The sequence below is a fragment of the Hippoglossus stenolepis genome, chromosome 11, assembly GCF_022539355.2.
Source record: "Hippoglossus stenolepis isolate QCI-W04-F060 chromosome 11, HSTE1.2, whole genome shotgun sequence".
Taxonomy (NCBI): domain Eukaryota; kingdom Metazoa; phylum Chordata; class Actinopteri; order Pleuronectiformes; family Pleuronectidae; genus Hippoglossus; species Hippoglossus stenolepis.
In genome coordinates, this window is record NC_061493.1 from 1,745,094 (window position 1) to 1,758,481 (window position 13,388).

General features: G+C 38.0%; 2 protein-coding genes across 2 annotated transcripts; both read left to right on the forward strand.

The window, feature by feature from the left end:
* The first annotated feature begins 4,294 nt into the window (after positions 1-4,294).
* Positions 4,295-7,023, forward strand: tyw3 (tRNA-yW synthesizing protein 3 homolog (S. cerevisiae)). Its single transcript, XM_035171588.2, has 6 exons — positions 4,295-4,652; positions 4,771-4,851; positions 4,929-5,027; positions 6,099-6,170; positions 6,268-6,401; positions 6,558-7,023. The coding sequence occupies exons 1-6, from the start codon at positions 4,485-4,487 to the stop codon at positions 6,799-6,801; spliced, it is 798 nt and encodes a 265-aa protein (XP_035027479.1). The 5' UTR covers positions 4,295-4,484; the 3' UTR covers positions 6,802-7,023.
* A 120-nt stretch (positions 7,024-7,143) lies between these two features.
* On the forward strand, positions 7,144-11,528 carry LOC118118394 (phospholipid phosphatase-related protein type 5). The gene is made up of 6 exons (XM_035171587.2): positions 7,144-8,414; positions 9,108-9,240; positions 9,364-9,614; positions 9,736-9,912; positions 10,928-11,068; positions 11,357-11,528. Exons 1-6 carry the CDS (start codon positions 8,211-8,213, stop codon positions 11,384-11,386), a joined length of 936 nt encoding a protein of 311 aa, XP_035027478.2. The 5' UTR covers positions 7,144-8,210; the 3' UTR covers positions 11,387-11,528.
* The last annotated feature ends 1,860 nt before the right edge of the window (positions 11,529-13,388 follow it).

The following is a 13,388-nucleotide window of genomic DNA, read 5'->3' on the forward strand; positions in this document are numbered from 1 at the left end:
AACCTCCTCTCAGGTTGAGATGTGTAAACTAGTGATGGGTTAAATCATCATTTTGCCAGTATTAAGAAATGTTCTTGTTCTAGTTTAGTGAGTGATTCATCACCTTAATATACAAGCTTTGTTCTGCAGAAAACCAAACCCAATGGATGGGGTGATGTCACAAGTGTGCTAAAAACCTATTTTCCTCACCAGTAGCGCGCATGTGTGTGTGACAATATATGGAACACATAGCCCTCAGGACATACACTGTTTGTGTCATGTCAGGGCCCCAGGCCACTGCCTGCAATATGCTCTCAGTGTTCGACTGCTTCCATACAAGCGATCACAATTCCTTAAACCTTTAGTAGCACAATTACAAAGAAAATATAGCCTGTTATATTGGTATATATATACACCCTTATCTTGGTGATGTTCTCCTTTACACTTGACATCTATTGCACTTCTGTCCGTCCTGGGAGAGGGATCCCTCACATGTGGCTCTCTGAGGTTTCTACCTTCTTTTTACCCTGTTAAAAGGGTTTTTTAGTAGTTTTTCCTTAATCTTGTTGAGGGTTAAGGGCAGAGGATGTCACACCTTGTTAAAGCCATATGAGACAAACTGTGATTTGTGAATATGGGCTATACAAATACAATTTGTTTGATTGATTGATTGATTATATATAAAAGTCCAGGTACTCAATAAAGCTTAATTTCCTGTGAGTGGTTTATTTTCCTTTATGCAACATCAGGACAGAGTCTCTCTTTTATTATTCTTGAAAACAAAAAATACAATAATCACGTTTTGCACAGCTTCAACCTGAGCAGCTCTAATCAGAAAATTCAATCCTTTACAATTTATTATTTGCTTTACATACAAATAATAATAATGATTAAATTCAAGGTTTGATCATATATCTATTTATCTATCTATCTATCTAACTAACCTTTTATATGTTCCATAAAAATAGACAAATATGCTGTATTTTATTTTGATGCTATCTTTGTGTTATAACATTTTTTTATGTTGTAAACAAGGTCAGTTGGTCAAAAACAGATGGAAATGACTAAATAATAGATGTAGGGCTTGTGTTGCGCATGAATGCTGCAGATCTTAACAATTTCAGTGTTCTGTGTAGTAAAACGTGTACTGTGTCTGTACTGTGGCATCCATTATAAATCACATCAAAATTGGAACAAACGGCCAGTAATGATACCTCTTTATTACGTAAAAACACAAATTGCAGTGAACTCAAAGCTAAATAAATCTTCAGTTTATTTTGATTCAGTCACACAGTCACTGTCCTGCTACCACAAATATGCATTACTGCACCAAATTTTGATTAATCGGCTTCTGAAAATAGTCCCCAACAAATGCTCAGTTTCCTCCTGTTTGAGTCTTGTGACAACTAAGTGACTGGCTGTTTTAGGAAATGACTGAGACTTACAAAAAACTACACATTTGTGAGCTGCTTTGAAAGATTTGCCTCGTCTGACGAACCACTGGGTTTGAGTTGAGAGCCACACAAGGGGTATATTCCAAAAGTACTGCTAAATGTGATTCTAATAAAAATCATGTCAGCATATCTTTTCCCAAACATTTAATTTAGCAAAAGCAGGGACAGGCAGGTAAATAGATCTGCATACAATCTTTGCTTGGAATTTAAAAGTCACCTTTTTCTATGGTAGTGTAAAAACCACTGTTACTGGGACTGCTTGTAAACCCTCATTTCAACTGGCTCCAAACACAGGAATATTCTATGTACCAGCTTTGTTAACAGTGCTGAGGGGTATGTTGTAATGCAGATATCTAGATTCATAATCTTCAAACTAGTTTTTACAATAACTACAAGATTGTAAGAAGAACAACTCCTCCCAGTCTTTGATTTTCCTCTCAACACCTGACTCTTACTGTGTAATCTCGACACATTACTATCTTACATGCTGCCTGTTGTTGTGTTAGTGATTTAGGAAGCTTTCACTGTACCGCACACAGTATAGGTCTATACAACATGTAAATGGATCAAGAAGAAGAGTGAGACTGACCTGTGGTCTGATCCTCATAATGTCTTCATGGTAAATATCCTGCTCTTCTACTGTGTCACTGTATTTCTGGTCCGTTTCGAATGTTTTCCTGCTCTGTTGTCACTTTTAGATTCTGGGCCAGCAAACCATGCCAGTCCAATAGGGGATAATGCTCCCTCTCTCGCACGTGCACACACACACACACACACACACACACACACACACACTCCCTCTCTCTCTCTCTCTCTCTCTCTCTCTCTCTCTCTCTCTCTCTCTCTCTCTCTCTCTCTCTCTGAGTCACAAAGACTCCAAAGTGTAATAGCTGAACATCACACTGATGATGAAAGCTACTATCTCGCTGTAAGAACTACTTTGGTCTGTTAAACATTTTAGAAGTAAGACGTTTTGGAAGTACATACGAGCTGAAGAGCAAGTGAAAAATAGACTTTTGGTTTAGTTTGACTTGGAGAGAAAATCCTGTAATAAAAACCAATGTTCAAATTGTTATGGAATTATTTATCTTGATGGTGGATCATGATCTTGCTGGCTGCTGACCATAGACTATGATTGCAGCAGGACTGCTCGATACATAGTATTTCTCCTCAGATACTTGACCATCACTGACAATAATCCATCAATTCATTGACTTTCAGTTATGCTTCAAAATGTTTATTCTTATCAATGCTGCTAAAACCTTTATCTTTCTGATGTTCTCCTTTACACTTGACATCTATTGCACTTCTGTCCGTCCTGGGAGAGGGATCCCTCACATGTGGCTCTCTCTGAGGCTTCTACCTTCTTTTTACCCTGTTAAAAGGGGTTTTTAGTAGTTTTTCATTACTCTTGTTGAGGGTTAAGGGCAGAGGATGTCACACCTTGTTAAAGCCCTATGAGACAAATTGTGATTTGTGAATATGGGCTATACAAATAAAATTTGATTGATTGATTGATTGATTTAAAGGATTTTGAAGTGAATAGATTATTTGTAATAAGTGGCAATACAATTGGATAATGTTTTTTTTACTGCAACCTCTTTGGATACATGTTTAAATATTTCATGGTGTACTTCTCGATTCAATTTGGAAAGACATTTCAAACGTATGGTCAAACCTTACACCTCAGCCCGTTCACTCCGCTCTGCTTCTGCCAATCGGCTTGCTGCTCCCTCACTGCGAGCTAACCACTCATCAAAATCACGACTGTTTGCTGTCCTGGCTCCTAAATGGTGGAACGAGCTCCCCATTGACATCAGGACAGCAGAAAGTCTACACATCTTCTGCCGCAAACTAAAAACACACCTCTTCCGACTATACCTTGAATACAATTTTAAAACTAACAATTTAGTAGCACTTAAATGGCACTTACTTATAGCACTTTGTAGTTTTGCTTCTTTGAAGAAATTGTACTTTCTTGATTCTTGTTGTTCTGGGTTTCTACCCTCATGGTTGAATGTACTTATTGTAAGTCGCTTTGGATAAAAGCATCTGCTAAATGAAATGTAATGTAATGTAATAATTTCTACCTTTTATTTCATTTCAGATTTTGTATGGACAGTTTTATTGCTCATTCACATTACTTAGTTTAGTAATTTAGTCATACAATAGTCACATTTTGTCTTCAGTTCCTCTCAGATTTAAGAAAGTAAGTAGGTGGTTGGTTTTGAAATCTGCTATATTTTGGAGTTATTGTGATGTGTTTGTTTAATTATAAAGGATGCTAATTTAATTATAGAATTTAATTGAATGAATTTGGCAAAATTTACGAACAAAGTGTATTATTTTGCTGGAAATTGAAGTAGATAAATATAAATATTAAACTATTGTTTAAAGTGAAATTTATTTTCAAAAATAAGTTTTAAGATTTATACGAAAATCTGTCTCAAAAACATATACACAATCAATGAGTAGGTGCAGTTACAGACAGAGCAAGAGAGACAGGAATGCAACATTTCTCAGTAAAATCTAAATATATGGATATAAGCATATAAAATGAACACAGGGGGCATTAACAGTTAAATAGATGTTTACAAGCAAAAGGTAGTTGTCCAAAAGAATTTCAACATGATATATTTGTAAAGGGAACTACAATCAGTCAGTCGAGCACATAGCTCCACCAAGGCCCCACGGTCCCCTGACATTCAGCCAAGATGAACCAAAGTGCACACGCCTATGTGATGTTTTATTTTTACCAGTAAATGTTGCACGGTTTTCTAAATAAATAATATTAGGAACAGTCTCAACTTCTCTCAGTATCGTCTCCTGTACAGCAGGTGGCAGTGTGAGCTACTCGCTCGTACCTCGGCCGCTACATGAGTCAAAGAAGAAGAGCCGACACTGTGGCTAGCACAGCTGGGTTAGCTAACATGGCTAAAACATTAAAATAAAGAAGAGTTCAAATGTCCTGAGGCTGTGAACAACTTGCTGCTCCTCCAGCTCACCTACAACAGGCGGACAGTGGTGCTTGGAGCCACATCACTGATAGTTATGGATAAAACGTTCAGCCAGTGGAAGAAGCAGTGCCTGAACAAGATGGACCAGAGTAAGAAGGGCTCCGTGGACCAGGACATCGAACATGTCGTGTCTCTGCTCAACAGCCGAGAGGAGTTCTTCACCACCAGCTCCTGCTCCGGGAGAACCATCCTCATCGACGGGGTGAGAGACGCTTTGCTCCGGACTGGTCCTCTGTCAGCACACAGTCCCAACAGGCTGACAGCTGGACACCCCCCAGTGTCCCACAGCTGTTGACAGTCTCCTGTCTCTTCTCCTCCAGGCTCCAGAGAGCGGTGGTGTCCAGAAACAGAACTGTACCTGGTTGTTTGTCTCCCACCAGAAGTGCACATCTGAAGACCTGGTGAGATCTGATGAACCTCTGACAATCCACAGGAGGATCATTCACACATATGGATGAACACTGTGTTTGTTCCTCAGATGTCCGGCCTGGAAAAGTCCAGTGGAGATGCTGTGTTGAAGTTCGAGCCCTTCGTTCTCCACGTCCAGTGCAGGAGGTTGGAAGATGCACAGCTTATGGTGTGTGTGTGTGTGTGTGTGTGTGTGTGTGTGTGTGTGTGTGTGTGTGTGTGTGTGTGTGTGTGTGTGTGTGTGTGTGTGTGTGTGTGTGTGTGTGTGTGTGTGTGTGTGTGTGTGTGTGTGTGTGTGTTTTACCTTAATGCACTCTGTGAACAGAGACAAAGTCCATACACAGTTCTAAAGTCTGTTTGCTCTTTGACTCAATGACTTTACAAATACAATTTGATTGAGTGAGATCTAGGTTTTTATTTTAAAAAAAATTGCAAGATGAGGTGTTTTTTCATATTTTTGTAAATTTCTCAAGTAAATAATAATAATAATACTTCTTAAATCGTGCTGAGATCTTTATGAAAAACATCACTTTATCATCATTATCTGAATAAGTCCTTATTAGCACTGATTCTAGCATAGACATTATACAGATTAATTATACATTACTTTTTTCTTTTGCTCTTACACACATCCAAAATATTCTATTAAATAGTCTATTAAGCACACAATTAATTTGTTTCAAAACTAAATTCTGTAGAAAAACAATATTGTTTTAGAACCAATAGGACAAGGGATCTTCAAAAACCATTTGTCACTTTTGACTAAAACTGACTCACAAACACTACACAGACATGGAGTTAGAGGGGTAGCACTTCCTGGCTTTAGTACTTTATTGAATATTGATCACTTTGTCAAATTCAATCATTTGGAGTCACAAATATTGAAGAAAACTTGCAGGGTTTCCCAGGGCTTGGTGTTGGGCTCATTGTTGTCCATAAATAATAAATGTGAAATGTCCCAAAATATTCAAGAATTATATTATTTACCAATGATAGAAGTGTATTTTGTAGTGGTATTATAAACAACGTTTGGATACAAAGTGAAAATATTAGGAAATTCCGTAGAGATGTTTTGATTCTGATAAAACAAAAGTAATAATCTTCAGTAGTATAGTAGTAGAATATACATAAAAGACAAACTCAAAATTGATGTTTAAATAGATGATGTCATAACTTTGATTTAAAAAAAAGACAGATAAATTGACCACGTGGTCATTAAGTTGTTTTTTCTGACCTCCAGCACTCTGTGGCCGTCAACTCAGGCTTCAGGAACTCTGGTCTCACTGTCGGCAAGACAGGAAAGATAATCACGGTATGTGTAGAGACATTAGGGACAAAATCAGATTCCTTTAAATAGTCATTTTGAATCAAATTGATCAACATCCTGTCGCTGTATTTTGTCCCTCTAGGCGGTCCGTAGCACCCATGGCCTGGAGGTACCTCTGAGCCATGAAGGAAAACTCTTGGTTGGACACGAGTACGTGAATTTCCTTACTCAGACAGCCAATCAGAAGATGGAGGAGAACCTTAGACGGATCCACAGGTCAGTCTGCTTATTGGCTGTTAAACCATGGCTGTTAGCTGCTACACACAAAAAGTTCCTGTTGATTGTGTCCATCAGAATTCATCTCAAACCTCTGAATGTGAACTTAGCCGCAAGGAGCTGTGATTTTTGTATTTCTTGTTTCGTCATGTCCAGGTTCTACCAGAACCTTCAGGCAGCTCTGATTACAGAGAAACTACAGAAACTACAACTCCCAGATCCTTCAGACTCACAGGAACCACAACACCCCCCTGACAGATTGGAGACAGAAAAAGAGGAGAAGGACAAAACAAGTGTGTATACACGGAGGCGTAAGAGAGAACATCAGACTGACTGTTGCCATGGTGACGGATCCAGTAGTGTGGAAGAGCTAGATGTCTGTCTGGATCTATTAACATGAAGTGGTGGCTCTGCACACATGCCAACTTGCTTAGTGTGTCATCGTCTGGTTAATGGTGTTTTTGTGAAGGCCTTACTGCTGATTTAGCCATGGCAACAGCAGATTTTAATCGTTTTAAATGTGTCTGCTCACTGGAATAATAACGCCTTCATTTCTTCACCAGCACGATATTGGCTAAGCTGCTACAATAAGGGGACAAATAATAAATATTTTTATACTTCACTTTGCTTTGATTGTTGTCATTTATAAAATAATCCTTATCCTGCATTTTAATCATTATACATCTAGGTGCAAGATCTAATGAACTATAGCTGCAATAGGGTTGTGTCAGAGCTTCTGTGGCTAAAAGTAAAGGATAAAACTGGTGTTTTATGTTTGTTCACACTGCAAAGAAACTTCATGCTCCATATACACACACACACACACACACACACACACACACACACACACACACACACACACACACGTTGTCTTGGGACTTACCCTAAACCATTACTACTTCCCTAACCATTGACACAAAAATCTGCTTTTCCCAATTGACCACTTTAAAGTCTGGATATTTGTCCCGAAACACACAGACACTTGTATAAACACCAGACTGTCACATCAGACACCCACGATAAACAGCACCCCCAGTACACAAATATACTATCACATACTGTAGTTCTCTGGATGGCAGTACCTTAAGTGTGCTTTTGTTGTTATGTGATAACATCCCCACTGGAGGGCAGCAGCACGTACAAGTTGCATGTAGGAAGGTGTTTGTGTATCTCATACAGTTACCTGATCACCACACAACTTGCTTTAGTATTCTCTCTCTGCTCGACTCGCTGCAGCACTTTGGTTGGTTTTGTATGAGATTGTGCTCAGTACATAAATAACTGGGACTAGGAATTCTGCCTTTTTTTATACTGTACTCGACAAACCCTGATTCAACCCGTAAAGTCAGGCCAGAAACACTTTGCGTTTGTGTCCAGTAGATTGTGAGTGGCTCTTCAGAGTTTGTCCAGTGAGACAGAATGAATCCGCTGGTTCTCTGCAGTCGGATGATTCAGGATATTCACAGGAGTGAAAGGACTAGGTTTCCCTCTCACAGCCAGAAAAAGGCAAAGAAGAATGACCCTGAATACGACGCTGAAGTATTCTACAAGACCTGTACAACTGGATTATACTTCTTAGTGGTTATAATACTGGATTATTAAACATCATTGTGGGTGTCATTAACCCACACTTAGTAAGACTGGATTATTTGCCATGGTTACACAAACAAGAACTGGGCTGAATTGGATTTTAAACGAACAACTGTGATTTTGAAGTTGAATGTCCGACTCTTCATCACCAAAGAATCACGACTGGATTCCTCATCACCGTGGTAACTATTTACTGGACGTTCTACGGCTGACTCCACCATGCTGTACTTCCAGGTGGTGATTTTGGTGGCGACAGTGATGCTGGTTTACTACTGTGAGTTCACTGACACTTTCAGTCCAGCACAGCAGGGCTTCCTCTGCAGAGACCCGGCTTTAACCAAACCAGATCCTGGACCTGAACAGCTCAGCCTCATCCAGCCTGTAATACTGTACTCTGTGGTGGGTGGGCTGCCTGTTGTACTGGTAAGTCTACGATTTCAACTCAAGTAACACAAGTCATAGGTTAAATATAATATACTTTATATTCAAATACACAGTGTGAGCTAATCTTTATTTTACAATAGCAATGTCACCACTCAGATCTGTGAAATAAGGTAAATGCACTTCCTAATAATGTGCTTTGCAGTTAGCAGCAAAAGAAAATACTGAGATGAAAATAATGTTTTTACATTTTTACCAATAGACGAAGCGACAATGACCCTGACAGAGAAGTTGCACTGACTCAGCATTTCCATATACAAATGAAACATCATGAGATAAGACAAGACAAAACAAGAAAAGATAGGATCAGACAAGATTATATACTATTCGATACGGTATGATATGATACAATAAGAAAAGATAGCGTTACAGTCAGGATAAAGTAGAAAGAACAGATGAAAGTATTAAATAGACAATAAAATTGAGAATACAAAATTTTAATGAATATAAAACTGAGATTATGTAGATAATATACACTTTTCACTTCAGATGGAAATATCGTTTGTAGTGAAATGTACTTGAGTAAAGAGCAGTGGCACAGAATGATTGGATGAGGATGTATACTGTATTTGTGTATTATGTGTAAATAAATATTGAAATAAACTTAGTAATGTCCCTGCTTATTTTCTGCTAATTACTTCTAATGCAACTTCTTTTTTTCATGATGTGCTGCAGATCTCAGGTGTAGAGCTGATTATCTTCCTCCTTCACCACAACTCAAACAACCTTTACGACCAAGACAAGGTCGTTGTCATGGGTGACTGTTGCTATGTGAACCCAATGGTGCGCAGGACCGTCCGTTTCCTTGGTAAATTAAAATATATAAATAAACTTGTACTTCAATCTTAATGAGGACACTCATAGGCATAATGCATTCCTATAACCTAATTCTATTTCTCTATATTTCATCTAATCTATGTTTTTTCTGCAGGTGTGTATTTCTTCGGTCTGTTCACCACAGACATCTTTGTCAACGCAGGTCAGCTGGTCACAGGAAGTCTGGCTCCTTATTTCCTGTCTGTTTGCCAGCCCAATTACACTGCCCTCAGCTGCCAGGACACGGCGCACTTTGTCAGCCAATCAGACGCCTGTACTGGTGACCCTAATGACATTATGAGAGCCAGGAAGACGTTTCCCTCCAAAGAGGCAGCACTAAGTCTGTACACAGCGGTTTATCTGGCAGTGAGTAGCTCACGGAAGTTTATCTTCACCACTGCTAAACACAGTAGAAGCCTCACCTTGCTATATAACCCAGATCTTTAACAGTGTCACTGAAATACTGTAGAATAACCTTTGTTTGCAGATGTACGTCATGTCCTGCATTGGTACCAGCGGAGGTCGACTGACCGGCCCCCTCCTCAGTCTCTCATTGGTCAGTCTGGCTGTGCTGACGGGCACCAATAGAGTGGCCGAGTACCGGAACCACTGGAGTGACATCATAGCGGGACAAGTCATCGGGGGAGCTATTGCTGTCTTTCTTGTCAGTTGTGATTCTTCTCAGTTTGTCCTACTCATGTGTTTTCTCATTCATGCTCATTTGTTGACTGGTTACCTTAGTATTATACAGTGCATCAGGAAATATCATTATAGGGAGATGATGATCATGGTGAATATGTTTAGGATGAGCTCATCATTCTGCACACGCAGGCCTTCACATCACATGTATGTACTTTATCTAGTTTCTCCCAAAATTACCAGGTGACACACAGGGTTGGGCCTTTACATGTAATCAACTACAAGCCAACTCCTATACACAGGGTGCAGAGTATTAAGAGTTATTAATAATTTAGAAAACATTGATATATTCAAAGGTTCATGGAATGATTCTTTTTCTCTAAATGTTTCCATATGTGTGTTAGTAATTTATTTAGGTTAACACTTTAAACAGTTCTTCACATCAAGGAAAGGGATAGTGAGAGTGTGACGGAATCAAACTTAAAGCAAGAAAACACTATAAAGAATTAGAAATCAACAAATTGATGAATACATTCAATAAATCATTTAAATAAATCTAAAATAACCAAAATGAAGTCTAATTTAGTCTTGTTTTCTACTCAATTGCTATTTGCATTTGCCATTCAGAAAGTAAACATTCAGACATTTATATTTGTGAGTAGTTTTTTGGAAACATCTAGAGAATATTAGACCTGTCTGACCACCACTCTGCAGCTTTGCATCATTAAGGTTGGAGATGACCAGATATATGTTCTTTCCCTTTATAATGGACTAAATTGCTGCAGGACATATGCAGTCTGCGTGTTGTTGCTGCTTCAGTGAGTTTGAATTCGAGCTGGGTCACAGAGAATCAAAACAGAAACGCTGAAGGCCGTCCTCCCTCCTGACAAAGATACCCCAGAAATAAAAGTACTCCAATACACTTCATTGTGTGAAGTCGACTTGTTTGTTGTGTCATTCCTTGTCAGTGACTGTCTAGATGAATTAACATATCAATCTTACTATGGTCAGTGTCTCTGACTCTCTCCCTCTCTCTGCAGGTGGTGTTTGTGGTACAGTATTTTAAGAATAGACCTCTGATTCCTCACAGTCCTTCTGACGCTGGAACATCTAACACTGATGAGGCGTCACCTCAAACTGATCACACCATTGAAACCAGTGGAAAAGATAATGCTGCACAGGTAAAGTGAGAGCATTACATTTTTTTTTATATCTGCAAGATTTGGTTTTCATGTTCACATTGAACATGTGCATCATGAGAAAACTACTATTTTCGTATTTGCTGATTTTCTGATACATTTTCTGATACAGGTTAAAATGAGGTTACTATATACAATATAAAATGACAATTTCTAGAAATTGCACAAATAAATCAATTGCAACAAGATTCTGCAGCACTGTAAAAATTATTTTAAAAGGCAACTTTAACATTTTAAGTTGAATGATGTCTTTCTTTCCTGTTTATCTAGAGCCCAGGATCGTGTACAGAAGTCACATGACTATGACTCCCACCCCACTACATGACTAAGATGAAATGGACAAAACCTATTGGACATCAAACTTGGACCTTTATATAATCACGTTTTAGGGTTTATACTCTCTTTTGTTCAAAACATTGATAATCAAGTGAATTTATGACTATAATTAAATATTATTATACATGTGTATAGATGATTATATGTAATCATGTCTTTATGTCTAATATGATATCCAGTAAAACTGTGTATAATGAGTTCATATTTTACATCAACGAATATAGTAGTAATCTATAGATTACATGAAAAACTGTGTGAAATAAAGTAAATACATTTGTCCGTGGTTAACATCTCCAGGCAGCAGAGTGTGAGTCAAAATATTAGTTGATATTCTTTGTTCCTACAGATGAACACATCCAGGTTCTGTACATTTTTTAACGCACCCTCCCTGACATCCCAAGATGGTCGTCTGGTTCCATATTTCCTTAATGTGTTGTTATTACATATACATTGTCTTGTTATACCATGAATCTTAGTTTTGTTTTAGTTTGTTCAATACTGAGAGTCAAACTACTTTGACACCACAAACAACAAGCTTTACTTTATGTGTTTCCTAAATAAAAAATTCAATGTATTTCTTGTTCAGGTCAAATCTGTCACTGTTGAATATGTGTATTCTGCAAACACATAATTTTATTTTATTTATTTTTTATATTGTGCATCCAAAGGAATTTTAATGACAAAATGACTTATTGTCTTTCGTTCCTGAGTGGGTCAATGGATTATTATCTATCATAAGAAATCATAAAGTAGTCTTTGTAACGATTCTCCTATTTCACAGTTGGGTTCAGACCAGCAGTGGCAGTGGGTGGACGTAGTTCTCTTGTCCTGTATCATGATAAGAGAATGTGGTTTCAGAATGCTACACCCTTTATATCTGTATTGTTGAATTGACAGTAGTGTTACAGCATGTGTACAGATGTAAATATTACTTGAGTGTAATTTCTTTACATATGATAATGATGTATACAGGTACACATGCTTTTGAGGTGTTACAGCTATTGGCTTACTTTAAGATTGTGTTAAGTGTTGTCTTCTTCCCTGGCCATCTCTTGATGATTTTCGTGACTTTCTGTGATGTGTAGATGAGAAATTAAAAGTGAGGAAGATTATGAAAATTAAAATTGTCAGACAAGGTGAGGGCAGTGACATCAACAGTACGGTCCTGCTGTACCATGTGCTCTTAAGGATTGTAGAGTAGTCTGAGCAGTGCTGTAAACAACACTGAAAATTAAATGTCATTTGAATTTAAATTCAATTTTTCTCTGTTGTCTTGATTTGAATTCACAGATTTGGTGGGGGGGTAGAGCGGTCGTTCTCTAACCGGCGGTTCAATTCCAAATATGTTCTTAGAGAAATTGCTGAACAAAGATGCACTCAATGAATGTGTGTGTGAATGGGTGAATGCTTTGAGTGGTCATCAAGACGAGCGAAGCACCATATAAATACCGACCATTTACATTCATTAAACTATTATATCAGATCTACTCATAACAAAGGTCCAACCAAATTATAACCATAACCAACAAGAATCCTTCATATTTAGAATGAAAAGATTTAAACCAAAATGTAAACTGCATTCCCTTTATAAAGTAAAGGATTAAACCGATGTTCTATGTGATTTTCCACGTTATATTATCTTATAATCCTTTCTTAAATGACAGCTCCCCAAAATGAAGCCAAAGCATCTCAATCGCCCCCTGGTGGCTGGTTGATTAATAGATTGCAAACCCCACCACCTCAATGTTAATGGATGGGACATAGACCAAACTAAAAAGTAAACATCAAATAAAATCTTCACAAAGATGGTTTCTGACATTAAACATAAAAATACAGACTCTGGCTTCAAAATCTGGGATGTTTTGGATTTGTTTATGGATAGTGGGAGTAAGTGGAGTTTATTCAGAGTCAAGGTGTGAATAATGAAATATATGAAGGCTGAATTCCATTTAGCTGTGAAAGAATT